Here is a 22,465-nt window from a genome sequence, read left to right on the forward strand (position 1 = left end):
CTTTTTATAATTGATCATGGATAATCCTATTAAGTTCCTGAGTTGGAATGTAAAAGGCCTAAATAGTACAGTCAAACATATGAAAGTGACCTCACATTTAAAACAACTTAAAGCTGCGATTATATTTTTGACTGTACTATTTAGGCCTTTTACAGGACACGTGCAAGGCAGTGATGTTTCATGCCTGTTGTCGTGGTGGAATGGGCAGCAATATTATTCTTCCTTTCAAGCTAAATCTAGAGGTGTATCAATTCTCGTTAATCAGAATATTCCTTTTAGTATACATAATGCTAACCGTCGTTATTGTTTCAGGGAAATTGCATGATAAATTAGAGGTTTTCTCAAATGTTTATGCTCCCAATGTTGAAGACCTGGGTTTTTTTTGAAAAATTATTTATTTCCTTCCCAGATTTAAGTATATATTTGTTTATTCTAGGTGGGGATTTCAACTGGTTGGACCCCATCCTAGAATGTTAATTTTCAAACCCAGCTACATTAAACAAATCTGCCTCATTAATAGATTTTTTTTTAAAATCAGTCTATAGAATTTCAGATGTCTGGCTTTTTAATCCTACTAATAGAGAATACGATTTATTTTCAAAGTTCATCACACATACTCGCGTATCATTATTGATACTCATTTAATTCCATTAACTCATTCATGTGAATACCACAGTATTGTAATATCTGATCATACCCCTGTAAAAGTGTCATTGATTCTTCTTAATTTCCCTCAAGATAAAAGTCACTGGCATTTTAATTCAGTCTTATTATCAGATCAAGACATTTGTTAAATTCATGGATAGTTTTTTGTTTCTTTGATACTAATCTCTCTTCGTAGACTTCTAGTCTAGTTATATAAGATACTTTGAAGGCTTTTCTTAGAGGGCAATCATTTTGTATATTTTTAATAAAAAAGGAAGACTAATAAAGAAAGATCTGAGTTAATTAAACAAGTTAAACAGTTTGATCAACAATGCGCTCATGTTTTCAAAAAACTGATTGAACGTTAATCTAAATTTGATCTCTTAACATATCCAGTGAAAAGCCATCTTTTGAACTCTAAAGGCAATTTTTCATTCATGGTGATAAATTGGGTAAGTTTTTAGCTAACCATTTGGGAGGAATTGGTGCTAAGTGACACATTAATTTCAGGTGGTATATTTTTACAGATCTTTAGTGAAACTGAACCAACGGTCTGGATGGGGAATGCACCCAAATTTATCACAAAAATTACTATGCTCTCCAGAGTGGAAGTGCAAAGCAGGGTTGCAGAGGTCAAGGGAAAGATGAGAATCGGACTTGGGTGTGGTGATTTCAAAAAGAAGTTGGTCAGATTGGTGTAAGAGTAGCATGACATCAATTATAAATGCAAGATCCTAATTGGTTCAGTATAATTTTTTGCACCAATTATTATCTTGTCCCACAAAAGCTACACCGATCAAAAGCCAAAATTTCAGAGGTGTTTCAGATGTGGGACTGAGACAGGAACTTTTCTACATGCCACGTGATCATGCGTGAAGGTGAGACCATTTTGGCAAGAAATTGTAGAAAAATTAACCATGGTGGCCTTCACGGGCGACCAGAGCTATATCCAATAGGTAATTTTATGGAAATAAGCAACAAATTGACTAAATATCCAAATTCATTTATAAAAATAGCACTTGCGGTAGCAAAACAATTGTAGTTAAAAATGTTTAAAAAGATTTAATACTGAATCCTTTGGTGGCCCTCATCGGCAAAATGGGAGAGAATGATTCTTCTAGGTTCAGAGTTGTGCTATCTCTTTTTCCTCTCTTTTGGTGAGGCGAGTGATTTAAATGTAAGGATGCTGCTCCTTCTACTCATGATCAGTGGTTGTGTGACATCATGTCCTGTTTAACTTTGGAAAGGATTTGTTATTCAATTAATAATTCAGATATAAGATTTCAGATGTTATGGGGAGTAATTTATGACTTGCTTTATTACTTTATACATTTCATCTTACGGTAATTAAATTGTCTGACCAATATCTTTCCATGTTTTTTCTTTATCATTGTTTTTCTTTTAATATTAATCACATAGCATCTGGCCATGCTTCTTGGCAGGAATTTGAGTTTTCCTCCTTTTTCTTTTCCTCTTCATTTTTTCTTCTTTGTAATTAGTTCTTTTTGTGTATATATAGTACTTGGAATACGAATTATGGATATGATTTGCAACTTGTATATGTTTTTGTTACATTGAATGTTTTATTGATTCTATATAATTATCCATATAATTTTATTGAATTATCTGTATATGTTCTATATTAAAATTAATAAAAATATTTTTAAAAATAAGAGAGGCATTGATAGGGTAGATGGTCTGAATCTTTTTTCCCCAGATTAATAATGTCACATATTAGAGGATTCCTGGACCTTCTAATGGAAAGAACGCAGAACATCGAGCACCGTAACACTGAGTGCAGGCAGACCACAGCGCTGTGTCCTCATTCCACTCCTGTTCACGCTACTGACCCATGACTGCATTGCCAGATCCAGCACCAACAGTGTTATCAAGTTTGCAGATGACAACAGTAGTTGGCCTCATGAGCAACAATGATGAGTCACATTACAGAGAAGAGGTGGAAAATCTTGTGATAAGGTATGAGAATAACAACCTGAGCCTTAACGAGACAAGACGAAGGAGATAATTGTGGACTTCATGAGAACCAGGCACAACCACCCTCCACTATACATCAATAATTCTGAGGTGGAGAGAATAAAGAGCACCAAGTTCTTTGGAGTTCACTTAACTAGTGACCTATTGTGGACACAACGTCTCACTTGTCAGGAAGGTGCAACAGTGACTGCACTTCCTGAGAAGACTGAAGTGGGCAAGGCTACTGGCCACCATTTTGTCAACCTTCTACAGGAGCCCTATTGAAAGGTCCTGGCCAGCTGAATCACAGTGTGGTACAGTTGCTGAGGAGAAATCGATTGGAGGCCAATCCACTGGACCATATGAGTGGTAGAGGGGATGACTGGAGTCTCTCTTCCCCCACCCCATCGATGTGATCTACTGAATCATTATCTGAAGAGGGTGTGCAAAATCATTGAGGACCCCTTCCACCCCACACACAGCATCTTTCAGCTGCTCCTGTTGGGAAAGCGATCCAGGAGGATCAGAGCCAACACCACCAGGTTGAGAAACAGCTTTTTTCTGCAGCTAGTGAGGAGGCTGAACGACCAAATGAACAGTTGTCACTAATCACCCAAGACTCTTAACATTTACTAAACAATTTTTTATATACATGTATGTTTTGTGCCTTCATGTTTTGCACTGAGGTCCAGGGATCGCTTTTTCATATCTGGGTTATACTTGTGCAATCAGATGATAATGAACTTGGTGTGTGAAGGTTGGAGGGGTGGGGGTTGCTGGAGGGTTTAAAAGAGATGTGCGAGGCCAGCTTTTTGTATACAGAGTGGAACAAGCTGCCAGAGGTACTGATGGAAGCAGATAATGTTGAAGAGGCTTCTAAATAGAGCTGCAAATATGCAGGGGTGTAAAAACCATGTGCAGTCAGCAGTTTTTTGGGGTGGCATGTTTGGCACAGGTTTTGTGCTTCATTTTATGACGAGAAAATAGATGCTGGATTTTTTTGATCAATCCACAGCTATTCAACAATGGAATCTCTCATTGTTTTTTGAAGTGTTCCCACCCCCTTCCCCCGTTGTTTTGAGGCTTCTGAGTGATTTTGTGCATCTTTGAAAAAAGTGCAACATTTGGAATTGTCCTTGACCATCATACCCAAATCTACAGGTGATTATGGCCATGTCTTTTCCAATATAATATCTTGTCTTCCCATCCCATCTGGACCAAGTGATTTGTCCAACTGAACTCTCTGACCGTCTAATACATCTATCCATTTCTGAGCCATTCAGAATTATGCGTGTATTTTCCATTGCTGCGTCCTTGTATTCCTCTCTTTGCAGTCTTTCTTTTGAAATTATTTTTGTTTTATCAGAAAAACAAACAGTAAATCAATTGCCATGAAACTTTTGCAGATTTACAAATAACAACATGTAGTACAGTAGCAATGCTACTTAATTCTAAATCCAATACATGATCATTCCTACAATATTATGAAATAAGTAAGAAAAAAAAAATTCAAACCCACAGCAATCAACATTAAAATTCATATTGTATGTAGTGTTAAATTCGAACAAGTGGCCTCAGGGGATCCAAATAAGCATGCCCAGTGGCGTTAATCATCACACCTCATTAGTAAATTATGGAAGTAAGCTATAAATGGGCCTCAAAAAAATCATGATTTTCATGATATACCTAATTTTATCCAGCTTTTAAAAGGACATAATATCTAATAACCATTGATTATGTGTAGGTGAGAACTCCTCTTTCCATTTTAACAGACTTGCTCTTGTTAATAGAGAATGCTATAAGCCTATCTTTGATTAGAAAGATAAAATACTCTTCGTATTTCTAGAAAAACCAAATAGTGCAATTACCGGACATGGGTCTAAAGTGATCCTAAATATGGTTGAAAAGGTTCTAAAAATGTCAGTCCAATATTTTTCTAAATTAGGACAAGTCCAAAACATATGTAACAAAAAGGCATCTAATATTTTACATTTGTCACAAAGTGAACTAATATCAGAATAAATTTGAGCAAGTTTAACATTGGAGAAGTGTACATGGTGTAGCACTTTGAATTGAATAAGACTATGCCAAGCACACAATGATGAATCGTAAATCAGGCCCAAAATTGAAGTCCATTCTTTTGAGAAAGTGATATTCAGATTATTCTCCCACTTAAAGAAATTGCTTTCATATTCAATAGTTTATAATATGAAGCAAATATTATGCCTTTGAGTAAATTGTAACTCGAAGAGTTCATCGATAAAATTTGCATCAGGAAAAGTAGGAAATGTTAAAAGCTTTGAGCAAACAAAATGTCGAATTTGATAGTATCTGAAATAATGTCTATTTGATAAGATAAATATCATCCCCAATTGTTGAAGAGATATAAAATTGTTGTATAAAAAAATTCTTTAAAATTATTAATACTAAAAAAATGTCATTCTTGAAAACTGGCATCTAAAATGACAGGTTGAAATAAATAATTAGATATTATAGGATTTGTAACTATAAATCCAGCAATCCAAAAAATTTTCTGAATCGATTCCAGATTTTCGATCTATGTGCCATTATTAAGTTCTTTGTCAATTTTTGAATAAGAGATAGGTAAAGATGACCCCAATACAGCCCATAGGGATGCACGTTCCAGATTCCAACCTTGTGCTGTGTGCATAATATTTTGCTTTGCTATTCCTACTAATTTTATTTCCCCTGCCTAGATATGCAGGAAATGGAGGTTTCTCGGTCATGTGCAGTCAGAAATATTTTGTTTAATTTGGCTTGGTGGTTAGAGTACATGTGGTGAGCCAAAGGGCTTGTTCCTGAGCTGTACTCTTCTAACCTGTCATTTCTGGCTTTTTTTCCCTCTCCAAACAAAATGATCCCCATTGCTCTATAAGTGTGGTCCCTTATCCCAGGTCCATTCTGTCAACTCTTTACTGAGCCCCCTCTAATAACTTGCCATTCTTATAATTTGCTATCAAAAATTTTCCAATTGAGGATGAACCAATGTTTTATAGTATTTCAACTAAATTTCCTGGCTTTGTGTTCTTTTCGTTGATAATGCCCAGATTTGGGCAAGTCTTAACTACTTTCTCAACATACCCTGTCTCTTTTAATGATTTGTGTACTTGTACTCTTGGATCCCTCTGTTCCTGCATCCCCTTTGGAACAATACTTTATTTTGAATTGACTCCCTTATTGCCTCGTATTTTGTGCATTAAACTTCATCTGCCAAGTGTTGGCCCATTCCACTTCTTTGGATCCTTTGGCTGAACAAAATTTGTCATCCACAAATTTAGAAATTACATTTGCTCTTCCAAGGCGAGGTTGTTAATATATATATTTCGAATAAGCAATAGTCTTTGCAAAAATTGCTGGTACAAGGAGGTTTAAATAAGTCTCCAGCACCTCTTCAGTGTGTGGAATGAAGCTAGAGTGCCTGGCAGAATTTTAATATCCTCACAGGCAGGTTTGAATATCAGAATTGATGCTGGTCTCCAGAGCCAAGAGACTTGCGGTACCAAGGCTGCATCATTTCACTCTATTACAAACAATTTCCCTCTGTGCCCTGCTTCTTGCATGTAATTTTATTTGGGGTAATATCTTTAGTTTTCAGGAATATCTGCAGTGGTTAGAATATCTTCTTGCATGCACTTTCCGTCCCACATGAAAACTGTTTTCATGTGTCCCTCTTGCAAATTTTTTTTACAAATGTTTTACAAGTGGGGGAAATGTCAGGATTAACTGCTATCAGAGCTACTGTAATGGCACAGCTGCCACTGGTGTGGACCTGGGAGAGTAGACACAATGCCGCTCTGAAGAGTACAACTGACCAATCCTCATGCCGGTGTCTCCTATCAGGCGTTAAATGGCTTATTATGGGAGCCAATGGTGTTCCCAAAATGACGATGCCTGGGTTTGGTAGCAGCCATGAAAGGTTTCAGACTCTTGAAGCAGCAGACTGGCACAGGGCACCAGAAATGAGGAGAACGCCCACTGTTGAGAAGGAGAAGCATAAGAAACTACAGGATGGCGACCACAGTAGCACATAAGCAAGGGCTCAGTGGCTGTGGGTGATGTGGTTGGGAAACCCGCAGGGGCTGCGGGTTAGAGACTTGCTCATGGAAACCAGGTATTGGAATTGGATTCGAGAGGGTGTTTAGGGCAACAAGGGCTCTGGCTGCTGAAGGCTTCCTGATTGTGCCAGAGATTTGGAACCGGAGCTCGGATTGCTGAAAGATCAAACAAGAGTCTGTGGGGCAGCAGACTCTGCAGGAGTGCTGGGGGCAAATCTATGGGCACGCAGTGACTTGAAGGGACTCTTGTTTCTCTCTCTCACTTTCTGTAAGGGGTATTGGGTGACACCAATAGCAACTCTTTCTGCCTCACAGCAGGCAAAAGGCAGTTTCATGTAATAGTACACGTTCTGTACTATTACATGATAATAAAGGAATCTTGATCTTTAATTTTGTACAAAGTTATATGTTGTGTATTTATTCAAAGACATGAGTCTTCAATGCTAAACCTCAAGGTACCATTTGATTAGGAATTGCGGTAACTTTGTCAGATTTTAAAGGTTTAAAAGCAAGCTGAATGATTTTGAATTTACCATTAGTGTTTAGAAATTGTATTGAAAAATGCTAATTTAATGGGAGATGTCTTTGATAATTCCAGATTTCTTTTCATGCCCTATATTTTTGTACGTACTTGTCCAATTTGTTTTCTCTCATGGAAGGCACGAGAAGTTAAGTGTTGCATGTTCTCATAAAGTTCCAAATGGATAGACTTCGGACTTGCTGCTGCATTTTTCCAGAGGTCATTTTGATTTTCAGATTTGTCTGATGCAGGAATCAGACTATCATTATCTATTAACATAATTAGAATTTTGAAAACCTTTTCTAAAATATTATCATATAGTGGAAACAAAAGCAGCATTTCTTTATAACTGTAAATTCTTGGCATTGTTTTACTGAATCGTTCCATGGCCCTAACTTCCTTCCTGTCATTTGATGCCAGAACTGCACACAATGCTCCAACTGTGGCTTTATTGAGTGGGCCACTGTCCAAAATAATCAAAGTCCAATGCTGACCTTTGAGTGGCCTAACTAACGCATGACATTTCTTGAGTAGTGACATTCTTGCACATGTGAATGAGAGGTTGCCTGTATGTTTTTGCACCTGTCTTCAGCTTCTAGTATGGGTTATGATTACAATTTAACATGAAAGTGTTTGAGTAGATGGTGACACCAGCCCTTAAAGTTTCCTTTAGTTGCATGGTGATTCAGCAGGAAGATTGGTGAGTTCCATACCCATACAAGTTCACAGATGCGTAACATTTAAATTTGGGTCACATCTTTAGTGTTCAGGAATATATACAGAGGTGAAGATTTCTATGATTTCTATTCATTGTAAACTTCCATTCCTTCTATCCGAAACTTTGCAGTTGGTAAGTTTTCTATAATCAGCTGTGGTTTTGCCACAGAGAAGATCGAGAGTTTCTATCCCATTGGAGCATTTGATGATATAAATGATCATTCATGCTATCTGTTGTTCCAAGACATTTCTGAGGCAAGTGGAAAGCCATATTCCCACTAAAACAATGCAAGAAACACAAGATTCTTGAGCAAACAATGAGTTGCTGGTGAACTCAGCAAGTCGGACACCATTTCTTTCTTGAGACAAAAATAAAAGTGATGGTATTTTGTGCATGAAAGCTGGGAAGGGACCAAATTGTGCGTCTTGGATGGAAGATTGAAAGTGGAGAGACAGAGAGGGAGACCTTTTTGGAGTGGTGATGAAATTAGTTAAGTAAGAACAGGAATAGGTAAAGAAGAGATGGAAATAACAGAACCAGATCATTCTGGGGGTGGGGTTACCCAAAATTAGAACTCCCTCAAAATGAAGGATCATAAATGCTCACTGGTCAGCAGCATTCTTAGTCATGAAATTTTTTTTAATGATTCCAAAATGATTAAGATTCCCATGAAACAGAACCGATAAATATTCAAATACAAATTGTTTTTTTACAAATACAATTTTCTTAAGCTGAGGAAATGAGCGTTCTGCTTTCGGTGTCAGCCACTGCACTCCTGGCAATCTATTGGTTGAGCAAAAATCAAAGTGGGGGGGGACTGAGTTCCTATTTCTTTCCCATGGGAGGAAGCATTTAATGTTTTTTTTTACAGTGCTCAGATTGATGGCTTGAATGAGGAAATAATTCATGTTTGCAAGCTATCTCGACTGCTTTAGTCTTCCCATCATTTGCAGTAACTTTTTTTGTGTATCGAATTGGTGCTGGATGTCATCAAACTTTATTATCATAGGACAGAATGGGGATCTAAAGTTAATTCTAATATGACTGTCCCCGCATCAGGATTTTGCAACAGACTTCAGTGAAATTTGGTAAAATAAGAACAGGACTCGTGCATATTTTAGTCAGTTTTGTGGCTCAGACAGAACTTGGTCAAATCATGCATTTTCCCACTACAATATTTGAAAAATCCAGAGGAAAAGCTTTCATAAAAATCATGGTGATTACATGGGAAAGACTTTGTGCTTTTGCCAGGTGATTCATTGGAAACACTTTTGTACTTGATCTTATGTTTTTGGCCACAAAAGGTTAAGAGGTTTCATCTCATTGCCCTTGTGATCCACCTTGACTTGAATAAGACAATTCTAATGTTTTAAATTCTAACATGCAAACATTTATTGAACAGAGAAAAGCATAAATGTCAGCTGAATTTTTTTTTAAAGTTTTACTACTTGTCGATTTGGAATGTATATATGTATGTTCGTGTGTGTATGAGATTGCACTCAATTGTAAAGGCATTTAAAAATGTAAGTAGGATATTTGGTTACGCAAGTCATTTCTCCCAATATCACAGGTCCACCTTTCTGTTCTAATCCATATCCAGTGAATATTTTTGTATCCAAAAGCCTGTTGTTTGGTGTTAAATTGACTGAGTGAGCAACCACAGTCGTATGGGTTAAAGAATTCCAGATATGTCCAACTGTTTAAAGAAATCTCTCATAAGCGTTTAATGATTGACTCTGAATTCTGGATTACATTTGGCAATTATTCAAGCAATTCTCTGAATTTTGATTCAACGAAATTACCTCATTCTTTCAATCTTGAATGTAGCTTGAAAGCAAGGTATTATGGTTGTCAGAAATAAAAGCAGGAAAGACTGGTGGTGTTCAGGTATTATTTGTGGAGAGAGCGACGTTTGATTTAGGTTGATTGTCTTTTTTTCAGAAAGAACATGGGTCTCTTGACTTTGTCTTATTGGATAATCATATTGTATCCTAAACCCTAATGAATCATTCTATCATATGATTTCCTCAAAGGGAAATGTTATTCTTTATAAAACACTTAATGTTTCATGGTGCTCCCTGAAAAGCAAGGGAACCCTCTTCAGGTATTGACTCTCATCTAATCCCAATATCATTGAAGCAAGAATACATTGTTGTTAGAAACCTTTATAATACAAGGTAAATTAAACATTTGATTTTCTAATTACTTTTTTTTAGACCCATACCTATCCAATTATAACTCAGCAGGCTTTAGGAGAATTCCTTGATCCAAATAAGTACTTCTAAATACAGTAAAAGTACAAAAATCTGGATGCCATAAATTTGGATCATCCAAGAATCCAGACTTTTCGAAAACTCTCAAACTGTATAAATTTAGTGGGCTTTTGTGTGCTAGCGTCACAGATGCACAGCAACAACCATGTATAGCAAACGTATTTACAAAGCTACCATAATGGATCCTAAAGCTGCACCATTTCATCAGATGCAAGGATCGACAATGAGATAGACAACAGACTCGCCAAGGCAAATAGCACCTTTGGAAGACTACACAAAAGAGTCTGGAAAAACAACCAACTGAAAAACCTCACAAAGATAAGCGTATACAGAGCCGTTGTCATACCCACACTCCTGTTCGGCTCCGAATCATGGGTCCTCTACCGGCATCACCTACGGCTCCTAGAACGCTCCCACCAGCGTTGTCTCCGCTCCATCCTCAACATCCATTGGAGCGCTTTCATCCCTAACGTCGAAGTACTCGAGATGGCAGAGGTCGACAGCATCGAGTCCACGCTGCTGAAGATCCAGCTGCGCTGGATGGGTCACGTCTCCAGAATGGAGGACCATCGCCTTCCCAAGATCGTGTTATATGGCGAGCTCTCCACTGGCCACCGTGACAGAGGTGCACCAAAGAAAAGGTACAAGGACTGCCTAAAGAAATCTCTTGGTGCCTGCCCCATTGACCACCGCCAGTGGGCTGATATCGCCTCAAACCGTGCATCTTGGCGCCTCACAGTTTGGTGGGCAGCAACCTCCTTTGAAGAAGACCGCAGAGCCCACCTCACTGACAAAAGGCAAAGGAGGAAAAACCCAACACCCAACCCCAACCAACCAATTTTCCCCTGCAGCCGCTGCAACCGTGTCTGCCTGTCCCGCATCGGACTTGTCAGCCACAAACGAGCCTGCAGCTGACGTGGACTTTTACCCCCTCCATAAATCTTCGTCCGCGAAGCCAAGCCAAAGAAGAAGAAAAAAAGATAATGGATCCTAAAGTACATAGCTTTGAAGCTGAGAGACAAACTTGAAAGAATTAAGAAACTAGAACGTAGTGTGAGCAATACTGTTCTAATGGAAACATATGACATCGGAAAGTCTACAATTTAAGATATTTAAAAAAGACTACTGCAGAATTCAGTGGAAACAACAGGTCAGGTCGTATGTGTGGGAAGGAAATGGTGGTAGTTTCAGATCAGAAATCCTTTGTCATAACTGGATACGTGTTTAAATGGGGTAATTTTAAGTTTCAACGAAGATGGCAGGAGGAATGGATAGGTCAAAAAGAATATCTGGCAGGGTGACACCAGATCAGACAGGTTAATGGGACTATTATGCTCTGTTGCCTATGTTCTGTATTGCTGTTGGCAGGGCTGTGGGACGAACCCAGCAAGTCCAGCTGGACTGAGGGAGAGAGAGACTGATCAAAATCACAGATGTATGGAGTCGTACGGCAAAAAAAAAATCTCTGTAGTTAGAGAATGCAGTTCAAGTCCAAGTGGCTGTAGAGTGCTCAGGCAAAAGTGTTGCTCCTCAAGCTTCCATTGTAACAACACAGGAGGCAAGAGCTCTGAGTGGGAGTGGGAGAGAGAATGAAAGTGGCAGATGACTTTTCTCTTTGGAGTGAAGAAGGATGAGAGGAGACTTAGTAGAGGTCTACAAGATTCTGAGAGTTATAGATAGGGTGGACAGCCAGCACCTATTTCCCAGGGCAGGAGTAGCAAACACCAGAGGACATCTGTACAAAGTGGAGGGAGGAAAGTATAGGGGAGATATCATGGGCATCAGGGATATACACGGTTGTGGGTGCCTGGAATGCCTTGCCAGGGGTGGTGGAGGTTGAAACATTAGGGACATTTAAGAATCTCTTAGACAGGCACGTGAATGGAAGAAAAAGAGGGTTACGAGGTAGGGAAGGATTAGTACTTTTTTTAAAAGGAATATATGGTGCAACACAACATAGAACCATAGCTCTAGTCTTCAAGATGTCCTGCGTGTGCACATGATGCAGAATAATCTCATCACAAAGAAATTACAAAGTCTTAAACAAGGTAATATACAAAAGTTTTTTTTTAAAAAGCAAGAAGTGTTAAGCAGTGCTACAGATGCAGTAGAAGCTGCAACTGTTCCATCCACAAGCTGTGCAGCTTTATTCCTCTTTAAATTAGAATTTTAAAAGTACTGCCCAAGAATCCGGACCAATCCAATCCCTGAACAGACTAAATTAAATGTAGTTTCTCCCTTTGGGTGCCTGTTTTATGTTCAGTAAAATTTTCTGAAAGTGAAACAGGCAGTAGACAATATCAAAACCATAACTGTTTCTCTCTGCAAAGATTTTGCCTGACCTGCTGAGTGTGGCCAGCGTAGGTTTTTCAGATTTCCGATATCTGTAGTTCTTTGATTTAGAGTCAGCTCAGTTTTGGTTGATATGACTCATGGATCTAAATTTCCATAAACTTTACAGGGTTCACAGAAGTAAGTAAAGAAAATTCCGTACTTTAAAATTTTAAGGAACAAATGGTCTAACTTTGTGCCATATCCACATGAAGAGTGGTGGGCATTGACTAGAAAATGTGTGAAAAGACTCTCATAGACACGCTCAGAGACCTCTTCCACCTCTGCTCTGCCAAGACAAAACTCAAAATACCAAGAGACTTGATTGAAGAGATTTTATAATAAGTGTAAATATCCTTCAGATAGTGGTGTTTCAGAATTGAATGTATTGTATTTTGAGAATTCAGCAATAGGTTTTTGATTGATTATTTATATTTTGTGATTATTTATATGAAATATTGGCAAATTAATTGCTAATTCAGTGTAATAACATACTGAAGGGCAATGTCTATAGAACAATTTTATTAATTTTAGTGATTATAGATGTACAGTAGAAGTCCAAAAATCCAGATGCCAGAAATCCGGATCACCCGAGAATCCACACTTTTCAAAACTCTCAAACTTTTAAAATTTAGCGAGCTTTTGTGTGCATGCGTATGCATCCATAAGCACCACATTTGCATAGCGGCAGTAAGCGACCGCACTTAATACAAAGAAATTCATTTGTATACTGTAGTTTTTTTAATAATGTTCATTTTTAAACATAATTTGAAGGATTACATTTTTTATAGTGAAAATATTTTGATTACATTTTTGTCAAGTGGTGACATTATTTTTCATTAAAACTGCTCACTTTGATAAATGAAACGTGCTGTATTTGCCATTGAATAAATTGTCAAAATTTACAAATTCATCTCTTTATTCCTCCATAAATTTGAAGTTTAAAAGTACTGCCTCAAAATCCTGAGCAGTCTGGATTTTAGGACTTCTACTGTAGTTGGAAAAGTCGGTGTTTATTGGCCATCCTTAATTACTGCTCGAGCTGTGTGGTTGGAACATTCATAGTGCAGTATGGCTTCCAAGGGAATGCAAAATTTTTCTAGATTTTGAAGGGGTGAAACTTGAATGAGTTGTTCACTGATGGTATAATTATTGTTGGCTGGATTTGCAGACTCCACCAACATTGTTGGCCAAATAACATGTAACTATAAGTCAGAATATAGGATGGGATTCAAGAAACTGGTTGTATGATGCCAGAACAGCGATTTAGCTCACAACATGAGCAAGGTGCTTATTGTGGACTTTAAAGGGGATGCCAAGGACAGTACACCTGTGGTCATTGGCACGACATCAGTGGAGAGAGTTAGTAGATTCAAGCTCCTAGGCATCCCTATATCCATGGACCTCTCCTTGTATTCACATTGAGGCAACCATGAGAGACACGCTAAGGCAAAATCTGTCTGCATTAGTACTTTATCTTTGCACTATTCCAATTGTGAATATTTATCCTTGTATTTTGTTCCTCATGGCACATTTATACTTTTTACTAGTGTTTTTTCCCTAACTGTGTAGTTGTAGCAAGCAGGAATTTATTGTATTTGTACTTTCACCATGAGTGCCATGAATGAAAATAACTTCTTCCTTACACTGTGCCAATTTGCTAATTTAGTCCATTTGTATAGATTGTATTGTGTATGTTTTAGTAACTGATTTTCATCTCTGCTATGTGTTTGTTTCACTTAACTGTCTGGATAGTGTAGGTGTCATTGGCAAGGAAATGCTATGCTAAAAAAGCCTTGGTGAGTTTGCTGCTAGAATTTTGGGTACAAGAAGGGCACAACGTGCTCCTCCTTTATTGGATGAGCTCGCAATATCCTTGTACATTTTCCTTCCCAAAATGGATTAATATTGGGAGGCTGTTTTTTTTTAAGTGTCAGCACAATGGATTTAGAACCAAGTTGAGACCATTGAGGATGATAGGGTGAGTTGTACAGCAGGGGTTCTTTTGTATGCAGGTTGAACACTTGCATCCAGAGCAGTATGGATTTCACAAAATATTTAAACAGCTGTCTTCTCTCAAATAGAATATTCGTGTGATTTCTAGTCTATTATAATTGCACATTTATATTTTGCCAACTGTTGTTTTACTGCTATTATGTAGGCCAGAAATTATTCAATTGAGGTGATACAGATGAATATGCTAACATCACCATTATGTTGCATTATATAATTCAAAATGCAAATAATGTCCAGATTTCAGTAACAGTATATTATTATGAACTCTACCTTTTTTGTCTACTGAAGCTTCAGAAAACGGCCAGCGGTTTCAGGAGACTTGCTTTGCATTCGCACTTACACCACAGCAAGTTCAACAGATAAGCAACTCAATGTAAGTAATCAATGTTCTTTTAACATGATTTTGTTTTGATTGCATTCTCTACTGTCAGTGGGAAAATTAGTTGGTTGAATTAAATGTTGTAATTCTATGTGAAAGACCAATTTTTTTGAGTTTTATTTAAAATTTAAACATCCAAGATTAGACACATAATACAATTTAATACAAAATATGCCGAACCTGGTTTATGTATAAAAACCCCTCTAAATCTACCCCTATCCCCTTAAACTAACATTACCCCTCCCCCCCCCCAACATTCCCAACACTTTAAAAAAGAAAGAAGAAAATGAGGAGAAATAACCATACCACGTGATGAGGAGACACTGCCACAACTAGGTTCAAATCTTTAAAATTTCAAATCCAAATGATCTATGTAAAGGCTCCAAACTTTCCTAAAAGTAGAGTATTTGTCTCTCAAGTTGTTAGTTTTGTTTTCTAAAGGAATACAAGATCTTAATTCTGAATGCCATCTCTGTAAATTAAGTTCTATCTGGTCTTTCCATGCAATTGCAATACACTTCCTCACTACTGCTAAAGCCAATCTTAAAAAAGCTATTTGAAATTTATCTAAACCATTTTTCTAACAGATTGTACTTGTATCACCAATTAAGATCCAAAGAAAACTTAAATTTTCAAAATATCTTGTAAAAATTGCTTAACCCGAGACCAAAAAGGTTTAACTTTTCGCATAACCATATTGAATGTAAAAAGGTCCCCTTATCCTTCCTGCATCGAAAACGTACATCAGAAATCAAATTATCTTTTTAAACGTTCTGGGGTTAAATGTAATTGATGTATAAAATGAAAATGTACAAGTCTATATGAACATTAATAATATTTGTCATACTATCTTTACCAATAGTTTTCCAAAGATCTATCCTTTTCCCATTTTAATCTTGACTTTTGTAAATTTATTTTAGACATTTTCTGTTGCAATAATTTATACATTCAGATATAAATCCTTTCTTTCCACCTTCCAGAATTATCCTTTCAAATTTCAACTCCTTTGCAAGTTCCAAATTTTTCCCATAAGAATCATAAAACGATTTAATTTGATAATAACAAAAAAGCGAATGGGTTGGTATTTGATATCTTTCATTCATTCAAATAAATGATATCGATTTAATTCATAACAATTATTTGCTATCTTAATGCCTTTCTAATCCCAAATTTTAAGAAGATAATTATTAACCATAAAAGGAAAAGTTTATTCTGTTAGAGGAATATATCTAGATATTTTGCCTTAAGTATCAATTTCTTTATTTATCTTATCCCATATTTCTATCAAATGAAATAATATTGGCGAATTGTATGGATAGCAATTTAGCATTCCATTTATAAACAAATTGATCCCTTCTATTTTCATTAATTCTATCAGAATAATTCTGTAAATTAATTTTAATTGAGCAGCTTTATAATAATTCTGAAAATTTGGAAGTTGTAAACCTCCTAATTCGTATTTCCATGTTAATTTTGAATGGGTACTCTTGTCATTTTACCCTTCCATAAAAACTTCCTAACTACTGTATTCAAATCTTTAAAAAAAAATTAGGGATTTTACACAAATAGATTGAAAAATATATTGAAGTCTTAGAAATATATTCATTTTATATATATTCATATACAATTCACTCTCCCTATTAAAGTTATCGGTAAGTCTTTCCATCTCACTAAATCATCTTTAATTTTAGAAAATAGCAGTAAATAATTTAAAATTTATATGTAAATGATTTATATATCTATTTTGAAACCTAAATATTTAATTTGATCTGTCCGTTTAAACCGTGCGAACCTTTACAAGAAGAATAATCAGCGTCAAACAGTGGCATAAGTTTACTTTTCTTCCAGCTAACTTTATATCCCGATAGTTTTCCATATTGTTTTAATCTTTCCTTTAAGACTTTTAACAACTCTTGTGGTTCTATTAAATAAATCAACACATCAGCAAATAAACAAATCTTAAATTCATCTAATCCCGTTTTAATACCTTTTATGTCACTACCCTGCCTTATTAACTGTGCTAAAGGTTCTATCACCACTGCAAATAATGCAGGTGACAAAGGACAACCTTGTCCAGTTGATCTTTCTAAATTAAAGGACTCAGATAAAAGTCCATTTGTCATAACTCTAACCTTTGAATGTTTATATGTTCCAACTCTTATCTAACCAAAGCTTTTTATGGATATACTCTACAAACCTCAAATGAAAAAGTTGGATTTCTGTTAAAATATTTAATTATGCACTGCTGTTAAACAAAGTTTTGCAGACGCTGTGATTGTAGTTTACATAAATAAGCTCATCAAGTCACGTAGTGTTCTTTATGTAGCAAGGATAAAGAAATATTAACTAATGTTTTGAGCCTGAACCCTTCATCAAGATATGAGCAAAATGCAGAGAAGCACCTGAAAATAGTGGGGGAAGGGGAGGAGCACAGACCAACCGGCAGGAGATCGTAGGTGGATACGAGTGGGAGGGTCCAAGAGGAAAATGCTGAGAAGCGATAGGGAAGTGGACAGCTCTCTGTAATGGAGAGGAAAGAGTTGGAGAGCTGGGGGAAAGGAGACGGGGATGGAAAAGAGAGTGAGATGCTCTGTATTTGAGACATCTTAATGATTTGTGAGTAGAATCACTAGTCTCTTTACATGACCTTTGCCTTTAGTTTTTCACACTTGAAGTATGAAGAAAATTACCTCACAAATAAGTAAATTGATCCATTCACTGCATTTTTGCTCATTCACAGCTATTAATATTTCATAATCTAATATTTCCATTCACGTAACCACCCCTATTTTGATATCATTCCAAACTTAGGCATTTGTATTACATAATTTATAAAATGGCTATCATTCTTATTAGTGGCAGCCCCCAATTCCCATCTCCTTTTGTACCTATTATCAATTCTTCTCTTCTGAATGATCGCCAGTATTGGCTTTTGCCTACAGATAAGCAATTATGTGTGGGTTTTTGTTGTTTTTTAAAAAATTCCCAGCTTTGAATTTTATTCAGGAAAGATTGATTCACTATTTCATTTTAAGATGTTCTGTTTGCCAGCATCATACTCACATTTTATCAATTCACTGAACAATTGGTTCATCCAAATGTTTTCTTGGTGAATTATTACTGGGCTTTAGCTAATGGCTCACTACCAATCTGTTGTGGAGCCCTGAGTAAATTGCAGTAAATGGCATTTGACTTAACATTGCTGGGTAACAGTATTGGTACTTTGATTTTAATTTTTAAACAAAACACAAAACAATCCTGAGCATTACTGATTTTACATGGGCCTGATTTCACTTCTGGGTTCAAACCATTTTTAGTTGATGTATTTATTACCTTGGATTATTTTACCTACTTTGTGACTCCTACATGTTTGCACTTCTCCCATAACATTCGAACAACTTCCTGTATTAAAACTTTTGAACATAAAGCAAGTAGTTATGATATATTTGTATCATTTCTCCACTATGTCTTCTAATTATAGTTTGCGTGATGCGTGAAAAGTTGAACAGTTTTCCAGTACAGAACTTTTAATTTGCAAGGTGCTTTTTGTTTTGAACCAAGTCCCCACTTGCAGTTCTGGCCACCTCACTACCAGAAGGCTATGGAAGCCATAGAAAGGGTTCAGAGGAGATGTTGCCTGGTTTAGTGAGCATTCTTTATGAAAACTAGTGAGTGAACTCAGCCTTTTCTCCTTGGAGCAGTGAAGGATGAGAGGTGACCTGATAGAGGTGTTTAAGATGATGAGGGACATTGATTGTGTAGATAGAGGCTTTTCCCCAGGACTGATTCCCACAGGAGAACACTGGTTTAAGGTGCTGGGGAGTAGGCACAGAGGAGATGTCAAGGGCGTTTTTTTTTTAAACGCAGAGTGGTGGGTGTGTGGAATAGTCTGCTGGCAACTGCAGTGGAAGCAGATATGCCAGGTTCCTTTAAAGACTTTTGGATAGGTACATGGAGCTTAGAAAAATAGAGGGGTATGGAAAAGCCTAGTAATTTCTATGGTAGGGACATATTTGGTACCACTTGTACTGTGCTGTAAGTTTTCTATATTTCTAATAACACAGTGTATCATGGCACAGTGGTTAAATTGCTGAATTAGCATCCAGAGGCCTAGACCGGTATTTCTCTTCCTGTGGTTTGTGGTGAAGATAAATGTTGTTGATGTATAAAAATAATATAAAGCAAGGTTGTAAACTTGACAACAAAATAAATTCTCAAATCTCCCCAACAAAATAATTCATTGCATCAGCTGAGGAATTTAAATAATTAAATCTGGAAATAAAAACAAGCTAGTCTCAAAAATGGTAACCAAGAAACTAGCAGATTTATTGAAAAGAAAATCTCTCTGATCACCCCCTGTTCTTCAGAGAAAGAAACCAAACCTCTGCATATCCATGTAGATTCACTAATGTGACTTCATTCAGAAGCAAATAGTGATGAACAGTACTGGCATTGCCAGTCACATCCATGATCCATAGATAAATGTTTTTTTAAAACTTTTTAATTGTTTAATAGCAATTATTTTTTGGCTCAATGTTTTTTTGAAAAAAAAACAAACTCTGTAAATTGTTCCATTTCTGGATGAATGAAAATGTATTTTACTTTTCTGTGCAATTTCATTTATGACTGTAAATTTGGAAGTGAAACATTTTTTATTCTTATTCAGGGACATATCGGGGACCAAATGCGACTTCACAGTTCAGGTTCAATTAAGGTAAATTCCTTTAAACTATTTAGCTGAATTTCATTTGAAATTTTGTTTTTTATATCTTTCTTTCTCTCCTTTTCTGTTTTTTGGCTTTCCACTTTTATCTGCCATGCCTTACTACTTTTAAGAAACTTTCAATAATACTGGGGGGGGGGGGGGGGGGGGGGAGCAGTTTATAAAAGCCTTTTTAATTTCTGTAATTTATTCCTGAAAAATAATATAAATCTAACAGTTGTGGTTCAATCCAAATCACTCACATTGGAGATAGGTGGTAATGTAAAATATTGGGTCAATAATCTGTGGATCTTGAATGAAGCATGAATTCAAATCACAGGGCTGTAACTGTCAGACTTGTACTTGGTTAGTTAAAACTGTATACAAACCTGGTTTTTCCAGTAGTGAAATAAACTCATTACTCTTGCAACAATCCAATTGGTTCATTAGTTGCCTTCAGGAAGGAAATCTGCAGACCTTGGTTGGCTTGGCCAATATTGACTCCAGGCATAGCAGTGAAGGTTTCCTTGCCAGGCCTCAGGCCTGGTCAAAATGCAGCACATTAAATGCTGGGCGTGGTCATGACAAATGGAACAGTGGAAGAAAATATTAATGCTTACATGAAACAATTTTCGACTTTATCATTTAAGTTTACCTCACACGTTAACCACATCCTTTGGCTTTTGAGTGCCATCACAATTGGAAACTATATCTGCTGTGGGTTAAAGAATTGGTATTTTAAAGTAAGGGGCTACTTGAAGAAAATATTGTATTAATAATCTTTGTTTTCAAATTTTCAAAGGTTTTGTTTATCAGAAACCAGTTGTCCACAAGAAGATCATTTCCCCCCAAATTTGTGTGTGAAAGTAAATGGAAAGACTTGTAACCTTCCAGTAAGTGTTAACATTGATCGTCTGATGGAACTTTACTTGGTTTGCTCTTTAGGGGAAAACTAAGCAACTTTTTGATTTTATCCTAGGGCTATCTACCACCAACCAAAAATGGTGTTGAACCAAAGCGACCCAGCAGACCGATCAACATTACCTCATTAGTCAGATTGTCCACAACGGTGCCGAACACGATAGTAGTTTCGTGGTCAGCAGAAATTGGAAGAGTAAGTTTTTCAAAATTGAAAAAATCCAGTTAATTAAAGCAGTATAATGTACATGACCCAGATGCTGAGTTTAATATCAGTCAAAGCAGGTTTCAGAAGTTTTGCTTAATTATAATTCATCTGGCCTTTGTGCATTTTGAGCATGTTCTTTGACATTAAATCTAATCTCAATTAAATCTTAAATCAGTATCATTATATACAATTTAACAAAGTTATTAGGTAAGAGGTTTTCTTAACCTGTTCAATCAGTTGTATTAAAGGCATCTTGTAATACAATTTTTATGGCTTGATTTCTAAAGATAGTTCTAATATTAATGTAATACTAATGATTTCTGATTTGTCTCACATTCTGGAACAATTTGAGAGTTCAGTGAAGAGAGGCAGAACATTTTATTTTTTCCCATATAACCATTTACGGAGCGGAAACAGGCCATGTCGGCCTTTCAAGTCTGCACCGGTTCACTGGAACAACTCCACTAGCTCAAACCTCTGCCAATAACCCTCCAACCCCCTCTCCTCCATGTACACATCCAACCTTCTCTTAAATGACAGAATACATTATATTTTTGTACCCTGCACTATACTGTCACACTATTACCTTATTAATTTTCTATGTATTTATTCATTATTATTATTATATAGGAGATGGATTACCTAGATAGCATACAAAACAAAGCTTCCTTTTAATAATGAAAGGTGGTGTGAATTTTCGTACACTAAAGTGATGTTATTTAAAATAGCAGTTTTTCCAGGAGGTTACCAGGAAAGTTGATGAAGGAAAGGCGGTGAATGTTGTCTACATTAGTAAGGCCTTTGACAATGTCCCACATGGGAGGATGTAGGCTCCATCACTCTACCTGCAGGAAAGTTTTCATCATTAAAGAGAAGATTGGGTAGATACGTGAATGTGAGGGTTATGGAGGGCTATGGTCCTGGTGCAGGTCAATGAGACCAAGCAGAAAAATAGTTCAGGAAGGACCAGATGGGCCAAAAGGCTTGTTTCTGTGGTAGCATGTTCTTTGGTTCTGTGGGAACATCATGATGCAAGCAATGAAAAATAACAATTTCATTATATTGCCTATTTTTAGTGGGGTTATACAGCATGTGTAAATATTTCGCAATGAATGAGCTCTCCTATTTAATGACACGACTCAACTGGACAGGACTCAATGTTCATAGTCTGTGCACACGCGCGCACACACAACCATGCCAAAGAGAGTTTGTACTCATACTGACAGCTGATTTTTTTTAAAAAGCAGACTAAAATTGGTTTATCTTTGTGGTTGGGTGGTATCATAGGACAGAATATGTTAAATGACCAGAAACCTTGGATGGATTTGCACTATAAAGTACGTTACCACATTTTCTAAAGATAGTTGGATATTTTATTGTATACATAATCCAGGAAAACAAGGGCCAATTCCAAACTTATAATGATATTTAAAAAAAAAACAGATGCAAGAGCTTAGAAATTTTTTTTTTTTTAAATTTGTTTAATTTGTGTTTGTGGTTAATGAGTATGCACTCTTTCCCACTAGAGCTACTCCATGGCAGTTTACCTTGTAAAACAGTTGTCTTCCGCTGTGTTACTTCAAAGACTTCGAGCAAAAGGGATAAGGAACCCAGACCATTCCAGAGCATTAAGTAAGCGCAATTAGCATGTTAAAATTTTACGTAAGTAACTTGGCAGTGTCCGGGTGATTTTAAAAAAATTATG

At 36.6% G+C, this 22,465-nt stretch overlaps 1 protein-coding gene across 4 annotated transcripts in view; it reads left to right on the top strand.

Moving 5' to 3' along the window:
• pias1b (protein inhibitor of activated STAT, 1b) overlaps positions 1–22,465 on the top strand; it is a 126,976-nt gene that overhangs the window by 67,736 nt on the left and 36,775 nt on the right. For all 4 annotated transcript variants that reach the window (XM_069911712.1, XM_069911714.1, XM_069911711.1 and 1 more), the window contains 5 exons: positions 14,842–14,926; positions 19,599–19,646; positions 20,437–20,527; positions 20,614–20,748; positions 22,287–22,392. In XM_069911712.1, the coding sequence (XP_069767813.1) occupies positions 14,842–14,926; positions 19,599–19,646; positions 20,437–20,527; positions 20,614–20,748; positions 22,287–22,392 (465 nt within the window). The remainder of the gene's footprint in view (positions 1–14,841; positions 14,927–19,598; positions 19,647–20,436; positions 20,528–20,613; positions 20,749–22,286; positions 22,393–22,465) is intronic.

Source organism: Narcine bancroftii, chromosome 14 (genome assembly GCF_036971445.1).
Source record: "Narcine bancroftii isolate sNarBan1 chromosome 14, sNarBan1.hap1, whole genome shotgun sequence".
In the NCBI taxonomy this organism is placed as follows: Eukaryota; Metazoa; Chordata; class Chondrichthyes; order Torpediniformes; family Narcinidae; genus Narcine; species Narcine bancroftii.